Below are 16,656 nucleotides of genomic sequence, written 5' to 3' on the forward strand. Positions count from 1 at the left end.
AGCAGCAGAAGGGAAACATCAGAGCTTCCTGTTACATCACTCTGACCCCGCCTGCAGTTAGTGTTAGGTTACTTTCTTTCTCAAATGGCATACCCCAGGAAAGCAGCACTCCTTTCTTATTCTGAGACAAGAGCAAGAAGCAGCCTGAACAGACGGAGATCCTATGATGTATGAATACATTGTTAGCAGCAAAAGCTGGCTGGATTTCACCTTGACTGAGTTCTGTTAGAACTTGCTAAACAGAGCTGCCTATGATTTGAAGGAAATCTGAGTATAGCATTCAGCTCAAAGAATTAAAGGAGTTAGGATGTGTGTGTGTGTATGTGTAGTTATATTTTACAAAACATCAAGAAAATTTTTTATCTAACATGTCTTTCTTCACAAATGAATACAGGAAAATAAATTTTTCCATCAAAATTAATTTTGTGATCTAATTCTTATTAATTTGGATCCTTGATAATCAGAGCTATTTCCTAATCAGTTTTCCACAATTAAATGATGAAACTCTATCCTGTAAGTTTTTAAGCTGTTTTTTAGTTTTGTTCATGGTATAAATATGTGTGTATGTGTCATAAACAAAACCATTGTGTGTGTGTTTGTGTTGTTTATATACATATACATATATGACTTTTTCATTATATATAAATATACATTTTAGGGAAAATAACTTTGTGAGAACATATGTATACATTTAAAGTAATTGCATATATTTTAAAATATTTAACTTAATCATGCCACCTATGGAATTAAAAACTAATTAATACCATTATACTTATACCTCAAAATAGCCTTAACAAAAATGCAGATAATTTATGAATTATGAAACAATGTAAAATATGTAACATTAATGTTTTAGAAAAAGTTTTGTCTCAAAACATAATTTTATTCTAAATGTTTAATCAATCATTGGAAATTTTCAGGAAAAGTAAGTTTTAAATTTGAAATGCACTTTTTTTGACAATATGGTAAATGTGTGAGATACAACAACTATAATTTCTAAAACCTAAACAGCACTAAATGTCACTTAATTTATCTAGGCATCAATTTTCTCATCTATAAACTAGAAGAGATGTTATCAGGTAACATCTAAAACCCCTATAGTTTTAAGACTTTGAATCAACAAATTAGGTAATATTTAGAAATAGATATTATTATGATTACTGAATTCTTAGTAAATTTGAGGTCGGAGGCACTGAGATATAGGTAAATTACTGTGATTCCAGAACAAAATGAGCTTCTCACAATCCTTGTAGACTAACAAAGGGTGACAGGATGACAGAAAGAGAATTCATATTTTTTAAACAGTGTGCTCCTGCTGAGATGTTTTATTACATGGATCCATGGAAGAAACTTATTACGTAATTGTTGATTTTAAGATCAATAGGATCAAGGTCAATAAAGAATATAAATACATATAAGAGTAGGATACAGGGAGTTCCCGTCGTGGCGCAGTGGTTAACGAATCTGACTAGGAACCATGAGGTTGAGGGTTCGGTCCCTGCCCTTGCTCAGTGGGTTGACGATCCGGCGTTGCCGTGAGCTGTGGTGTAGGTTGCAGACGCGGCTCGGATCCCGCGTTGCTGTGGCTCTGGTGTAGGCCAGTGACTACAGCTCCGATTGGACCCCTAGCCTGGGAACCTCCATATGCCGCGGGAGCGGCCCAAAGAAATAGCAAAAAGACAAAAAAAAAAAAAAGAGAATAGGATACATACTAATCTCTATCAGTTATAAAGCTTTAAGAAACTAGTATCTATTTGATTTGGGGGAGGTAGAAATTAACCAGAAGTTGCAAGATTATAGAATGTTGTTATTTCCAGTTAGGGCTTGGTTTTGTTTTACTTTCGGAGGCTGCTGAGATGTACTTCATTTTGAGCTCTTTCTTTTAGCTCATGAGAAGAAAAGTCACTGTTGCAGATTATGGCTGGCTCCATAAACAGTGGCTCTTTAATCAGAGTACCAAGTGGATATTGCCAGGTGAAAGCTCTACTGAATTCTGCTCAGAGAACTGCTAAGAAATAAATACAAAGCACTGTGATTGGACCAAGAGACATGAAATTCCAGTGCTGATTCTGAAACCTTCTAGTGTGACCTTTGACAAAACTTTTTAGGTCTTGCTGTTCCCAACTTAAAATCCAGCAGAATCTGGAGTTCCCGTTATGGCTCAGTGGAAACAAATCGGACTAGGAACCATGAGGTTGTGGGTTTGATCCCTGGTCTTGCTCAGTGGGCTAAGGATCCGGCATTGCCTTGAGCTTTGGTGTAGGTCGAAGACGTGGCTTGGATGGTGTTGCTGTGGCTGTGGCGTAGGCCGGTGGCAACAGTTCCAATTTGACCCCTAGCTTGGGAACCTCCATATGCCGTGGGTACAACCCTAAAAAACAAACAAACAAAAATTTAAAAAAGAAGAAAAAATAAAATAAAATTCTGAGCAGAATCAAATACTAGACTTTAATATGTACCCGAGACCTTGTCTCATCGCTCGTGCTTGGTATATTATCTGACCCCTATGAAGAGATCAACATATAGCTTTTGAATTTATATTATAAAAAACTGAAACTTTTTCCAATAAGTTTGTAAAAGTATTATTTTTTCCAAAGATTCATTGATTTTATTTGCCCAACATTAGTTAAATCTAGTGATTGAAAAAAAAATCTATGCTTTGAATTTATAAGACTCTTAAACCAATCCTTTTTCCTCTACTATGCATCAAGTGCTATACTAAATGGAAAGTCTAATAGAAATTGTAGTATTTATATATTTAAATAATTGGTCAAGCACATAGTTATACTCCATGAAGGCCGTTGCATAGTTTTTATTAATATCATTTAATGGCCTTATTTAGAAATAACTGGTAAACTGCATCCCACTAATCATATTCTTCAGAGTCACCATTTTATAAACTCCAGGTGAAATAAATGGAATGAGGACTTTCAGGAATCATTCTGGATATGAGGGTCAGGTGAAAAGATGGATCATGGGACCTCTCAACAGTGAAACACACAGCAAATATTTGGAAAAGTGGAGCAGAACAAAATGAAAACGTTTTGATAATCAATTAGGTAATTCTAGCCAGTGAGACATCAATACATCAGTTCAACCTGATATATCTTAATTATTTATAAAATAATCTTTTCCCAGAATAGACTGAAGACACTTGCAATCATTTAATAAGTAGTGATCAAACCTATATTTTGAGCTAGATGTTGTACTAGTTGTGTTGGGGAGTTAAGGAAAAAATAGGGTATATTCTGTTATCTAGTTGTTTACAACATAGATTTGACTAGCACATGAAGAATCCAGAGCCAAATTCTCTGCAATCGGCAACTAATGCTGCTAATACAGAGTCTAGATGTAACCATGCAGAGCACTCAGTAAGGTTTTCTATAGAACCAGGAATGAAGTATGACATATATAATAATAATTAGTCATACTTGTCCTTTTCAGAATCCTACATGCAGGATTGTGCCTACATTTGTGGTCCCATGTAAGGCTCACAAGGGCCGTAGTTCTCCAATAATGAGTATTAATTACCATGTGAAATGGACTTTAACTAACACTCAGGAGGAAGCTATCTCAGAATCTCTGGATTACTGTTTATATTATTTGACTAATTTAAGTCACATTAGACCAAAAATGTGGTTTGGGTAGAACTGACCACTTATTTTGAAATCATGTGGCTACTGCCTTGGAGCACAGTTTTGCCATGAAAACAAAACAAAACACTTTTAAATGAAACATAACAGACTGTCCCTGGTGAGAGTGCAAGAAAAAAAAATTGAGAATTATTTCTGTAAAGTTTTTTAGGTATTATGTTATGAGTTAATAATTCCTCTTTATTCTTAATTGTTTGAAAGTCATTATGTACACCCAGAGATAATTTATACATCAACAAAATTGTGTATGCTATGCTTTGTTTGAAATGTACCAATAATTTGAGGAGAAACACAATTTTTTATACCCTACATCAAAAAAATCCTAGTTAGAAAATAAGTTGACCTGACCTTCTATTATTTTACCTAAATTGCTTAGTATTTTTCAAGTTATTTTTATTACTTAATGAACTGTATTTGGTAAAAGGACCCAGATCTGATGTCTAGACTATTGAAAGTGAATATGTTATTTTCTATTACTAAAATCGATTTTACACTAATTTGAGCCTCTCCTTTTCACCAAAGGGCTAGCTGTTGCTAGAATAAAGAACTGGCAGTGGCAAATGAGATATGCTGTGGACTAATTAAAAATAAGTTTTAAAATATAACAAAATCATAAAGCTCACAAAATGAACTCCCCAAAATGGGTGCCCCTGTTTGCTAGGGCAGTTTCAGTTTTTATTTTTGTGCTCAGTGTCCTGGTTTGGATGAAAAATTATATGTGGTAACCCCAGCTATACTTATCCATATTGTACTGACAAGTGGCACATAAATACTGAGAGTAATTCATCTGGAAAAATCTAATCACTACACCTGGAAGAGTTTAAAATAGTTCTTATTTCTAGGCTAGTATTAGCTGGTATATACTCTGGATATGAATTGTGGATTTATTCTGAAATGCTTCTTATTTGCTGAGTATCAGTCTTGATTTTGAAAATAAATTGTTTAACTTTTGTGTTTATGCGTGTTGACCCAAGTAGCATTTGATTAAATGACCACATATTATATTTTGCTTAAAAGATTAATAATTAAGTTATAGAGATGCCAAATGGCATGAATGTTTTCCCAGTATAGACTATTTTATTCCACTATTGTCATATTTATGTAACTTGTAAAATTATTAGCAATTTATATTCTCTTTTCAATAATTGATTCATGTTTAACATCACTATTGTATACAGTGAAAGCTTTTAAATATAAAGAAATGTGGAACTATAATACATATATTAAAGAATTATATTAAAGAATAAACAATGTATTTGCCTAAGAGTTCTTTACACCTTTGAGAAAGTTATTTTTTTTAATACTCAGCTTCGACGAATTGAGAGTTATCTACAGTCTTATCCTGCCATCTAGCGTTAAACATTCTCAAATTACCAAAGTTGCTCTCTAGATGAAGTAATAATGAAATTGTCTTTTTTTTTCTTTAAAGAAAAATCCCAATAACTTTGGAAGACTCCTAAGAAAACATTCTGATGATGTTTTGAGATGACTAGAGTTATAATGGGCAGGTACTTCTAATAGACTATACAATCAAAGTAGTATATATAGTGACAAGATGTTGTACTTTATGCTGCATTTAGATACAAAGGCAAACAATCATTAAATAAATGTTAAAATATAAGTAAAAGACTACAAATTAAAATGGCGTACTAAAGGGTCGGTTAGCTCAGTTGGTTAGAGCATGGTGCTGATAAAATGACATACCACCTTTGGTCTTTCAGTTAATGTACATGTCACATATATGTGTAACACACATATATTTAAATATTGTAAAGGATCTAAAGCTGGACAACTCTAAAGCTTCTGGCTAGGCCAAAGTAGATTAACTCCTACATACCTGATTGGAAATATGTCACGTTTTTGAAAGCTCACAACAGTGTAAAGTGTTTCTCACATCTGATAAACAAAGCCCTCACTATATTCAAGCATGAAAAATATTTGTTTTACCATTACATGGTAGAAAAAAAAATCAGTGATTAATTGGCTATAAACATGCTCTGGCTTCATACAGCTGATATTTGAGAGACCGTGTTTGGGGACATATTAATTACCCCTGAGATCTATCTCTGAAGACAATTGTATCATCAGAAAGCAAGGTTTCTGAACCACAGCCATCCATTAAATACTAATTGATTGTCATATTAGCTGATCATCTGCCATGTGACTAAGCATTTGGATAGATACTGGGAGTACAAAATATGATAATGGAGAAGTCCTACTGTCAAGGAATTTACCTTCTATCCTCAGGTAGACATTGAGAAAAATATACTTATTTCTGCCCATATTGCTCATATACTCAGATTGCTAAAAAACAATATGTTCAATCAGGACTGAATAGATAGGAAGGGAGGGTGGATGGAGGATATACTTCTTATAGAACATTTTCTCTCTAGGTGATAGTTACTCTGGAACCTAAAAGTCAAGAAATACAAGATATTCCGTGGCTTAGAAAGGGGCCTGTTCTCCGTAGAGCCAGGAACAGAAGTTGAGAGAAGGATTTGGATTCTTATCATTTACGGAAAAGGGCTCTTCAGAGAAAAAACATCGGGCAGCGGTGGGGGGTGGGGAATGAAGCAGGATTGGAAGAATGAGGTGAGCAGGCATGTGGTCTCAGGTGAAATCTGAATTTGGCCTAGTTCATAGGGCTAGGGGTCTGGAGTCTGGAGTGTAAATTGCATGTCAGAGTTGTCCTCCTTTGATGCATGGGAGTCTGTCTTTCACAGCTGCTTCTTAGGTAGTTTTTGTGTGAGCCACTCTGGAAGAGGGAAACATAATTTCTAGGGAAGGAAACGACTATCAGCTGAGGATAATTTGCAGGAAGATACAGCTGGGAGCTATTAAGAGTGAATTCTCCCAGCAACAGGGAGATGAGTGCACCTGCTCAATATGGACGGGGAAAGGCACCAACCAGAATTTGCTAGGAAGACTACTGCAAATAAGCAAAACCTGTTCAAGTGCGCACCTTGATTGTTCCTGGAGTTTGGAGACCAGAGACAAGAAGAGTCCCCCGTGAGTATATCAAGACATAGGATGTTGGGCCATTAAGCTGTGATAAGGAATTTGTATTTTAGTCTATTTGCAATGGATCATGCATGCCAATTCAAATTTTATGCTTTGTTTTGTGCTTTGAATTGTGGGTAGGGGTAATGTGGCTGGCATGAGAAAGCAAGAACAAAATCGTTCCCTGGGAAATGTTTCTCTGTCTTTCTGCAAAGTTATTAGGAAGTTAATGTCAACAGTGTTAACCGTGGTCCCTTATATAGTTATCCTTAAAATTGATTCTCATGGTATTTGTGATTATCCAGAAAATAAAAATACTGTGGTCGGAGGACTCTTGGGGGAATCATTGTTAAGGAAACATAAAAACAAACTCAACTTTGTATAGTTAGTGTATCTTTACTTAATACTTAGTAGTGCTGCTGGCCTCTCTTTTAGAGCAAGCTGAGGAAGAAAAGTAATGTTGTTGATAACTGGCATTCTTCCAAAAATGTGCTATATGCTTTGGATATTTTCTTTAACTCTGAATGAGATTTTATTTTCCCTTTTCAGGTGAGGGAATAGGATCTTAATAAGTTTACACAATTGGGAATTGGTGGAACTGTAACTTGAAATTAAAATGTTTAGTTTTCAAACCAGTACTCCTTCTTCACAACTTTATTAGCAAAATAGTATCTAGCAAACTACTTCATATATTTTTGGAAGAAAATTGTATGGAATTTAAGTTAAATGATGTTGGTTACTGGGGTTTCAGCTCTATAATTCCACACTGAGAAAAAGACAGTAATCAGTATTAGCAAGATAGGAAAACACAGCACACCATTCAGCAAGTTCATGTTAAAGCATCATCACTAGCTTGACTATTTTTCTATTTAAATACATTTATAATCTGGCTTCTATCTAGAGCATACATTTCCAATATTATTAATATGTGAGTAATATAAGCTTCTGAATATTTGGAAGGATGACAAGGAATAACAGTGGTCATTTTTTTAAACTTAGAAATTCTTACAAACCTAAGATCTATTTCAATATTTTAAGATGAGTTTTGCATAGGTTCATTCGAGAAATAAAAGAACATTTATTGATTTTTACCCATTTCATTCATGTTCCACATTAAAAATGTTATTATCTTCTCTTAGGCAATTACCTCGAAAACAAATTATTAAATTTTTAAAAAATTCTCAAATGTACATTTTTTACATTTTCCTCAGTTAATCTTGTTGACAGTAAAACTAATTTACTTTCTCATTTTATAAAACTGTTATTTTAGCAAGCAAAATTTACCTCAAATTTCCTATTCCAACTTTTAATTGCATAATTTATGTGAATAATTGTTACAGCTCAGACTGTATTCTAAAACTTTGGGAAATAATAAATATTCAACCAGTTGTGATATCAATAGCTATTCATCTTATTGGGTTCTTGCTAAATTCTTTGCATGTGTGCTCTCATTTACCTTCCTAATTATATCACAAGGAAGAGGGAGTCAGTGATAACAAGTCTTTTTAAGATCAAATCCAAATTGATTTGAATCCAAGTCCTGTGTTATTATTGTATATGATTGGGTGTTTTATGTTTTTCTTCAACAATACTTAAAATACTCTTCGTTTTAGGCTGGCAGTTTATGATCAGTAGATAAAAGAGAACCTTCGGGATTTAAAGATTTCTTCCAAATTAAAGGATTGTGTGTGTATGTGTGTAGCTTATAAAGGAAAAAAAAATAAAGAGATATGCAAATGGTTAAATAAAAATTTTCCAAGCATATACTGAGCTTTATAATTCCACAGACTTTCTCATTGAACAGTGGCAGATATTTTGAGTTTAAATGGTAGTTGTTTATTTCTTCATCTCTAGAGTAGAAACTTCTTGGCAAGATGGATCATTTAGGTAGCTCACAGCTGTTCACATTTTGAAACTCTCTGGAAATCTCCCTAGAGTGATTTGCAAACTTTGTAGAACATTCTGTTGAGAATGGGGAATATGTTCAAAAAATTGACTTTTGAAAGTCAAAATTCATGCTTTCTGATTCCATAAATTGACTAAGAAGGAAGTAGCAGCTTTCTCTGGCTTCTAATTTGAGAGCACCTAGAGCTTAAGAAGGGGAGGTCAATAAGTTGGAATTACACCCTTTGTGAAAATACAGATTAAATGTGGATTAACACTGCAAATATATCCAGGTTCATCACTGACTTAGCTGATGTCTCATAATTAGTGAGGAACAACAAATTATCAGTAATGTTGACAGGAATGAATTAATTCTGGCTGAAATTGGATTTGCTTAAAATTTATTAGAATAAATTATAGATCGAAATAAAATATTTTGGTACTAAAATAATTTGCTCTTCACTAAATTTTTCTAGTCTTTAAAGAATGATTTAAAAAGAAATTACTCTCAAAATTGTTTCAGAACTTTGACCTTGAAATGCCTTGATTACTGTCAAAGTCACATGTATTATTTTCTCTAGAATGCATGTAATTTTGAGAGGGAAAAAAGCTGATGGTTCAGAATTTTTTTTATCTTAAACAAAACCCAAATGTTGAGGCATTTAGAATCTTCCAAAGTGAGTGGGTCTCCCTGTAAAGTAGTAACGTGGAAGTTTCTTATAAAAACTTCTTTTGTTTGGGTGCCAGTTAGGCATGGACAAAGGAAATCTGTTATGGGTGTAATCAGTTTGGATAAGGCAGGCTGCATGCACATAGGCTAGTTTTAGAGGAATATAGCAGACCACTGAAAATGACTTCCATTCTCTACAAGGGATGTGGCTATTACCAAGACAAGGGCCTGGCAGATATTGACTTTTGTTTTTTAAATTACACAACATCTTCACTGTTTTTTGTTTTTTGTTTTTTTTTTGGCTTATATAGTGGTGTTGGAGGCTTTTAAATAACGTTTTCTTAAATGCCAAACTAAGAGTTTTTATAAGCAGTCAAGTCAAAACACTCTAAGTATGAGTAAATGTGTGGCTAACGAAATGAGAGGACAAATTCATCCACTAAGTAGTGTCAGTACTTATATAAGAAACAGTATCTTGTAGTTCATACTTCAGAACTTTTCCCTACAACCTTTGATGGAAAGTGAAGACATTAAACAATTTTATTTTAATTAACTTAAAATTTTCAGCAAAGTACTCCAGGGACATAATTGAAAAATCAATTAGCACTAAAGACATATAACAAGTAAACAGCTATTCCTCATCCTTCAGACTTCCACATTCAACTTTATTCTGGTTTCCTTCCATTCTGTCAAGGGACATTTAGCTTCTTTCCATGTCTTGGCTATTGTGAACAGTGCTGCAATGAACACAGGGGTGCATGTATCTTTTTGAATTACAGTTTGGTCTGGATATATACCAGGAGTGGGGGTTGCTGGACCATATGGTAGTTCTATATTTAGTTTTCCATAGTGGCTATACCAGTTTACATTCCCACCAACAATGTAGGATGGTCCCCTTTTCTCCACAGCCTCTCCAGCATTTGTTATTTGTAGACTTATTAGTGATGGCCATTCTGACCCATGTGAGGTGGGTCCTCATTGTAGTTTTGATCTGCATTTCTCTAAAAATTAGTGATTCTGAGTATCTTTTCATAGAACCTTTTTATTTTAATTTATTTTTTTTGTCTTTTTGTCGTTTTTATAGAGCTGCACCCATGGCATATGTAGGTTCCCAAGCTAGGGGTCTAATCAGACCTGTTGCTGCCAGCCTATGCCTGAGCCACAGCAACGCCAGATCTGAGCCGCGTCTGCAACCTACACCACAGCTCATGGCAACGCTGGATCCTTAACCCACTGAGAAAGGCCAGGGATTGAACCCACAACCTCATGGTTCCTAGTCAGATTCGTTTCCACTGCACCATGACAGGAACTTCATAGACCCTTTGTAGATTGGCTTCTTTCACATAGTAGTATGCATTAAGTTTCCGCCATATCTTTTCATGGGTTGGTGGTTCGTTTCTTTTTGGCCTTGAATAATATCATGTTGTCTGGATATACCGTAATTTATCCATTCATCTACTGAAGGACATCTTGGTTGCTTCCACATTTGCGCAATTGCGAATAAAATTGCTATCTGTGTGAACGTTTTTGTGCATACCTACATTTTCAAATCCTTTGGGAATACCAAGGAGCATGATTACCAGATGGTATAGTAAGAGTATGTTTAATTTTGTAAGAAATTATGAAACTGTTTTCCAAAGTGTCTGTGCCATTTTATATTCCTACCAGCAGTGAATGAGTTGTTCTTGATTTTTTCATATCTGTCTTTGCCACTGTTTGGTGGTGTCACTTGTACCTGGTTTTGACCATTCTAGTAGGTGTGTAGCTCATTATTGTTTTAATTTGCTTTTCCATGATGACATAAGATGTAGAGCATCTTGTCTTTTTTTAATATATAGTTTATTTATTTATTTATTTTCCACTGTATAGCATGGGGACCAAGTTACACATATATGTATACATACTTTTTCCTCCCATTTTTTTGTGTTGTGATGTAAGTATCTAGACATAGTTCTCAATGCTACACAGAGGATCTCATTGTAAATTCATTCCAAGAGCAGTAGTTTGCATCCATTAACCCCAAGCTCCCGATCCACCCCACTCCCTCCCTTTCCCCCTGGGCAGCCACAAGTCTATTCTCCAAGTCTATGATTTTCTTTTCTCTGGAAACATTCATTTGTGCTGTATATTAGATTCCAGTTATAAGTGATATCATATGGTGTTTATCTTTCTCTTTCTGACATTTCACTCAGTATGAGAGTTTCTAGTTCCATCCATGTTGCTGCAAATGGCATTATGTCATTCTTTTTTACAGCTGAGTAGTATTCCATTGTGTATATATACCCTGTCTTTCTAATCCAATCATCGTCAGTGTACATTTGGGTTGTTTCCAGCTTTTGGCTATTGTGAACAGAGTTGCAGTGAACATGCGGGTGCATATGTATTTTTTAAGGAAAACTTTGTATGGATGTATGCCCAAGAGTGGGATTGCTGGGACATATGGTAGTTCTATGTATGGATTTCTAAGTTACCTCCATACTGTTCTCCATAGTGGCTGTACCAGCTTATATTCCCACCAACAGTACAGGAGGGTTCCCTTTTCTCCACAACCCCTCCAGCACTTGTTATTTGTGGACTTATTAAATGATGGCCATTCTGACTGGTGTGAGGTGTATCTCATGGTAGTTTTGATTCGCGTGTCTCTAATAATCAGTGATGTTGAACATTTTTTCATGTGCTTGTTGGCCGTCTGTATATCTTCCTTGGAGAATGGTCTATTCAGATCTTTTGCCAATTTTTCCATTGGGTGGTTGGCTTTTTTTGCTGTTGAGTTGTAACAGAAATAAAAGCAAAATGAACGAATGGGACCTAATCAAACTGACAAGCTTTTGCACAGCAAAGGAAACCAAAAAGAAAACAAAAAGACAACTTACAAAATGGGAGAAAATAGTTTCAAACAATGCAACAGACAAGGGCTTAATCTCTAGGATATAGAGCATCTTTTCATGTGCTCGTTTGCCATATATATATGTTTTTTGAGGTAACTATTATGGTCTTTGGCCCATTTTTAATAAGTTGTTTCCCTCTTGTTGAGTTTTAAGAGTTCTTTGTATATTTTGGATACAAGTCCTGTACCAGATGTGTCTTTTGCATATATATTCTCTGAGTCTTTGTCTTGTCTTCTGGTTCCTAGATATTGCTTTTTGCAGAGAAGAAAGAATTAATTTGAATAAAGTCCAGCTTATCAATTATTTCTTTCATGGATCATGCCTGAAGCCAAGACTTTAATTCAATTCTTTGAGGTAAGAGAGTCCAAATTCCTCTAGAAAACTTTACTCTGAGAGGATGTGGCCTTTAAATTCACTCTGGAAGTCATCTTGAAATCTTGTAAGATTAGAAAATAATGGCAAAAAATGTTGGACAGCAGAATCAGGGATGAAGGCAGACTGAGTTTTGATGACAATGGTAAGACCCTGAATCCATCCATAGTGAAGTCCAATACCTGTGACCATTTCAATTTTGTGACTAAAAAGTACCCCTGTTTTGCTTCAGATTGTTTGGGTCAGAATTCTTCTACGAGCAAACTGATAAAGAAATAATTTCATAGTCCTAATGCTCTATTTTATTTATTGTGTTATTATTATATGATTAAATGCTTGTGTGCCTCTCTCTCTTTGGTAGAATAAGTTACCATGTTTTTAGAGCTCTTTTATCTTTGCAATAACAAGAGTATTACATTTTATTTTTTGAAGAATAAAAAAAATTCACGAGTATAGCAGTCATACTTTATTTTCCAGGGTAATATATTTTATTTCTTATACTATAAAAAATAAAATCATTTGAGCAGTTTTCAGCATGACCTGTTAATTTTGAACAGAAAATAAGGTCAGTAAATACATATATATGCTGTATAATGTAATTTTATATAAAATTCACAGTTAGATGCATTTGATTATGCAAAACAAAGGCAGACAATACCTTTAGAAGGGATCTTATTTAAAAACACAGTAAAAATAATATTCACATGCATTAAACATTGCAAACCATCTCTCAGCGTGTGTGTTTCTTAAGTAATGAAGCCATGAATAGTTGTTAGGGGAAATAGCTCAATAGTGTGCTGTTTATTTATTTGTCCTTGGTGGCAATTTTTCACTTGACCTAACAAGACTGCACCCTTTATTTAAAGCTATTGCTATCCATGTATAAAAGACAACAGACATATTTTATAAGATATTTTGATTTTCAAAAGTTTTGCATTCCACAGCAGAGACTAAGTTTAAGGCAGTTACTTATGTACTGTATATTTGAAATAAATTTATAAAAAATTTCTTAAGTGAACAAATTGATACTATTTTGTAACAATGTAATTTTTATGCCATAGAATGTATGTTAGCACTTTTCATATTTTGTCTCAAAATATAGTAATTTTATAGTTCACATCAGCTGGACCTTGACTTCACATAAATGGTCTGGAGAGGATCATATTTTTAAATAGGAAATCAGCATGAATAAACTAAGTAATGAAATATATGTTCAATAAACAGTGAATATAATTTTAACTAAAGTGAAATAATTATGAAAAAGTAGTGTAGCTATGTCCAAATAATATATAAAGTGAGGGCTGGGGTAGGGTTAAGTACCAATTAGTGAATCTTTTAAGGATTTTGAATGATGGAGAAATGTATTAATTAATTCTTAGGAACTAAATCAATACTAATGTTAAAAATGCAGAGAGGTAAAAAGCCTGGGAGTGAGATGAAATTTATGAAAAAAGGAAGCAATAGTGTGTAGAGACTGATTAGATGTAGTATGTAAGGAAAAATAAGAAATCAAAATTAGGTTAAAACTTTCAAGTCCAAGGAAGAGGCAGAATTAATAATACCATTGCTATAGAGAAGACATTCAGCTAAGCTAAATGGATAAAATAGTTGTTTCTAGATGACAAGTTCAAATTTAAATGTGAAAATTGAGGTAGAATGTGAAATGTCTAGGAGTCTGTTGAGATAGTAAACTGCACATGACTCAGCAGAGGAGGAAGGGTTTAGATATGGATAAAGTGAATTATCTCCAGAGAAATGTTATTTAAAAGCCTAAGAGTGAATAACATATTTTTTTCCTAATAGAATCTTCCTTTCTGATAATTTTCTCTTCCTTTTCTACAAAAATAACATGCCTTTCAAAAAAAATGCACAAATTATAAATGAATAGATATTGGAGTTCCTGCTGTGGAACAATGGGACTCGTGGCATCTTGGGAGTGCTGGAAGAACACTGGTTAGATCTCTGCCAGGTGTAATGGGTTAAGGATTTGGAGTTACCGCAGCTGTGTGGCTGGGATCTGACCCCTGGCTGGGGAACTCCATACGCTATGGAGTGACCCAAAAAGAGAGAGAGAGAAAATAGGCTTTAGGAGGTTTAAATATTCTTGCTATTTTTGGTAAAATAAAATTTTGTCAAACAATAAAATTTAGAAGTACATAAACAGAATTTCCTTTTGATTGCCATTAAAAACTTCCCATTCTCACCAAGTTTCTTCTTATCATGATCTGTACATAATACACAACTATTCAATCATCTTTACTGGTATTTACCAAAAGCAAATAAAAGTTAAATCAATCAAAATCAGGCAGGCACGTGACACAGAGTTGGCTCTCTTTGTTCAGCTATGTTTGGCTCAAGATTGTTCCAGGTACTAGTTAGTACTAAAGGAGAAAAAAATATGTCTAAGTAGGAAAACACATGATAGAATCTAGTTATTACCAGTTCTTTCCAAAAGCACAACTGAGTAATCTTTATCAGAAGACAGTGCTTGTAACCATTTTAAATGTGAAATCCCCAATCCACTTGATCTTTAATAGCTGTATTTCTTAATTTGGATATATGCTATTAAGAATATCATTGTATACAATATCAAAACAAATAAGTAACAATATATTCTCAAATAGATAAATCACCAAATGGTAAAAACAGACTGATTTGATATTGCCAGTAGTAATGATAATTTGTGATTAAATGGCAGATAGTTAGAAAGGGATCCAGAGAATAAGTAAATTAATAGTAGACAATTAATAAATTATAGCCCTAGCATAAGTAATTTGACTAGATTAGAAAAGGAACTCTGATTTAAATGTATTAAGAGCAGGTAATATATGCATAGATAATCCATGAAAATGTTTATTAAAAGATTTCAGGAGAGAAAACTATAGGAATCATAATGAAAAGTTTTATTCAAAATATTTAGTAGAAATAATGTTGAACTGTAATAAATTTATATCTTTTTAACAAAAATTTCTTCATATACTATTTTCACTGGCTGCTTCTTTCTTTTTCTTTTGGTTTTAATTAATCCGTCTTTTGATATTCTTTGGACAAAACCTACAAAAGGAAGATAAATTTATGCATGATAAGGTAAACAATAAAACATTTAATCTGAAATGTATTCAGCTTTTAATATTTAAACCCCCAAAAATATGTAATTGGTTTAAAACCCTTTAGTTTGTCTATGTCATTGTATAGAACCATCTCTTTCTAAGGAAGTCACTTTGCACACATGAGTTAGCAAAAATGGGTAAATGTTATTGATTTTTATTATTCCTCTTCAGTTAAAAATTAATGCTCATTTTATTAAAGAGGATATATGGCTATATATAGTTAGTAGAATTTTAGATGATTTTTATTTACATATTAATACTCTATAAATAGGCATCATTTTTATATTCGGAAGAAAATAAATACATTAAAGTTTTATGCATTAGAATGCTTAAAGATATTTTTGTGTAATCCTTTAAAATGAAAACAGTATATGGGATTGGCAGTGTCTTGGAAATGCTGGGATGCAGGTTTGATCCTCTGCCCAGCACAGTGGGTTAAGGATCTGACGTTGCCACAGCCTGGGAACTCCATATGCCATAGAGTGGCCAAAAAAGAAAAAAATTAAAAATTAAAAAAAGGAATTGCAGTTAACATACCTGGGAATATTATCAAAATATAGTTGGAAGGGGAATATTTATTTTAGTTAATTCATAATACTGTTTCTTATAAATAGAACTAATTTCATATCTTCATAGATTAAAATTCATTCTTAATTTCAATACAATTGTTACCTTAAACACCACTGATTAATAGGAATCATGTCCTCTATACCTTTTTTACAAGTCTTAAGACATGCTTTTTTAGAAGTAAAATTATTTTCATTCCCTCCACATCCACTGTACTTAAAGGGGCGGCATTTCCCAATGACTGAATTGTAGTAGAATCTGCGTTCATTGGCTTGACATAATCCTCTGTCTGCAGGGGTCAGACACCAGGAGGGGCCGTAAAATTCTAAGAATATCAAGAAAACATGGTAAGCCATATATGATAGTTCATCTGAAACTTAAAATATTGTTTATAGTTTAGTCTTGTGGCATGTTTATATACAACAAAAATCTGAATAAATTAAAGTATTACTTAGTGAAATTCATGTATTTCAAATCCAGGAAAATGCCTAACCAGTCTCCAAGTGTCCAAT

The 16,656-nt window shown here is 33.7% G+C and overlaps 1 protein-coding gene across 3 annotated transcripts in view; it reads right to left on the minus strand.

The window, feature by feature from the left end:
- Positions 1-15,294: 15,294 nt before the first annotated feature.
- The window catches only part of TFPI (tissue factor pathway inhibitor), a 63,168-nt gene continuing 61,806 nt past the window's right edge, over positions 15,295-16,656 (minus strand). Inside the window, exons 7-8 of one of the 3 annotated variants that reach the window (XM_047770460.1) lie at positions 16,290-16,469; positions 15,295-15,521 (exon numbers count right to left, since the gene is read on the minus strand). In XM_047770460.1, coding sequence (XP_047626416.1) covers positions 15,415-15,521; positions 16,290-16,469 — 287 coding nt within the window. In that variant the 3' untranslated portion in view covers positions 15,295-15,414. The remainder of the gene's footprint in view (positions 15,522-16,289; positions 16,470-16,656) is intronic. The other 2 variants (XM_047770459.1, XM_047770462.1) reach the window with 2 other exon arrangements.

The sequence above is a fragment of the Phacochoerus africanus genome, chromosome 3 (assembly GCF_016906955.1).
Source record: "Phacochoerus africanus isolate WHEZ1 chromosome 3, ROS_Pafr_v1, whole genome shotgun sequence".
In the NCBI taxonomy this organism is placed as follows: Eukaryota; Metazoa; Chordata; class Mammalia; order Artiodactyla; family Suidae; genus Phacochoerus; species Phacochoerus africanus.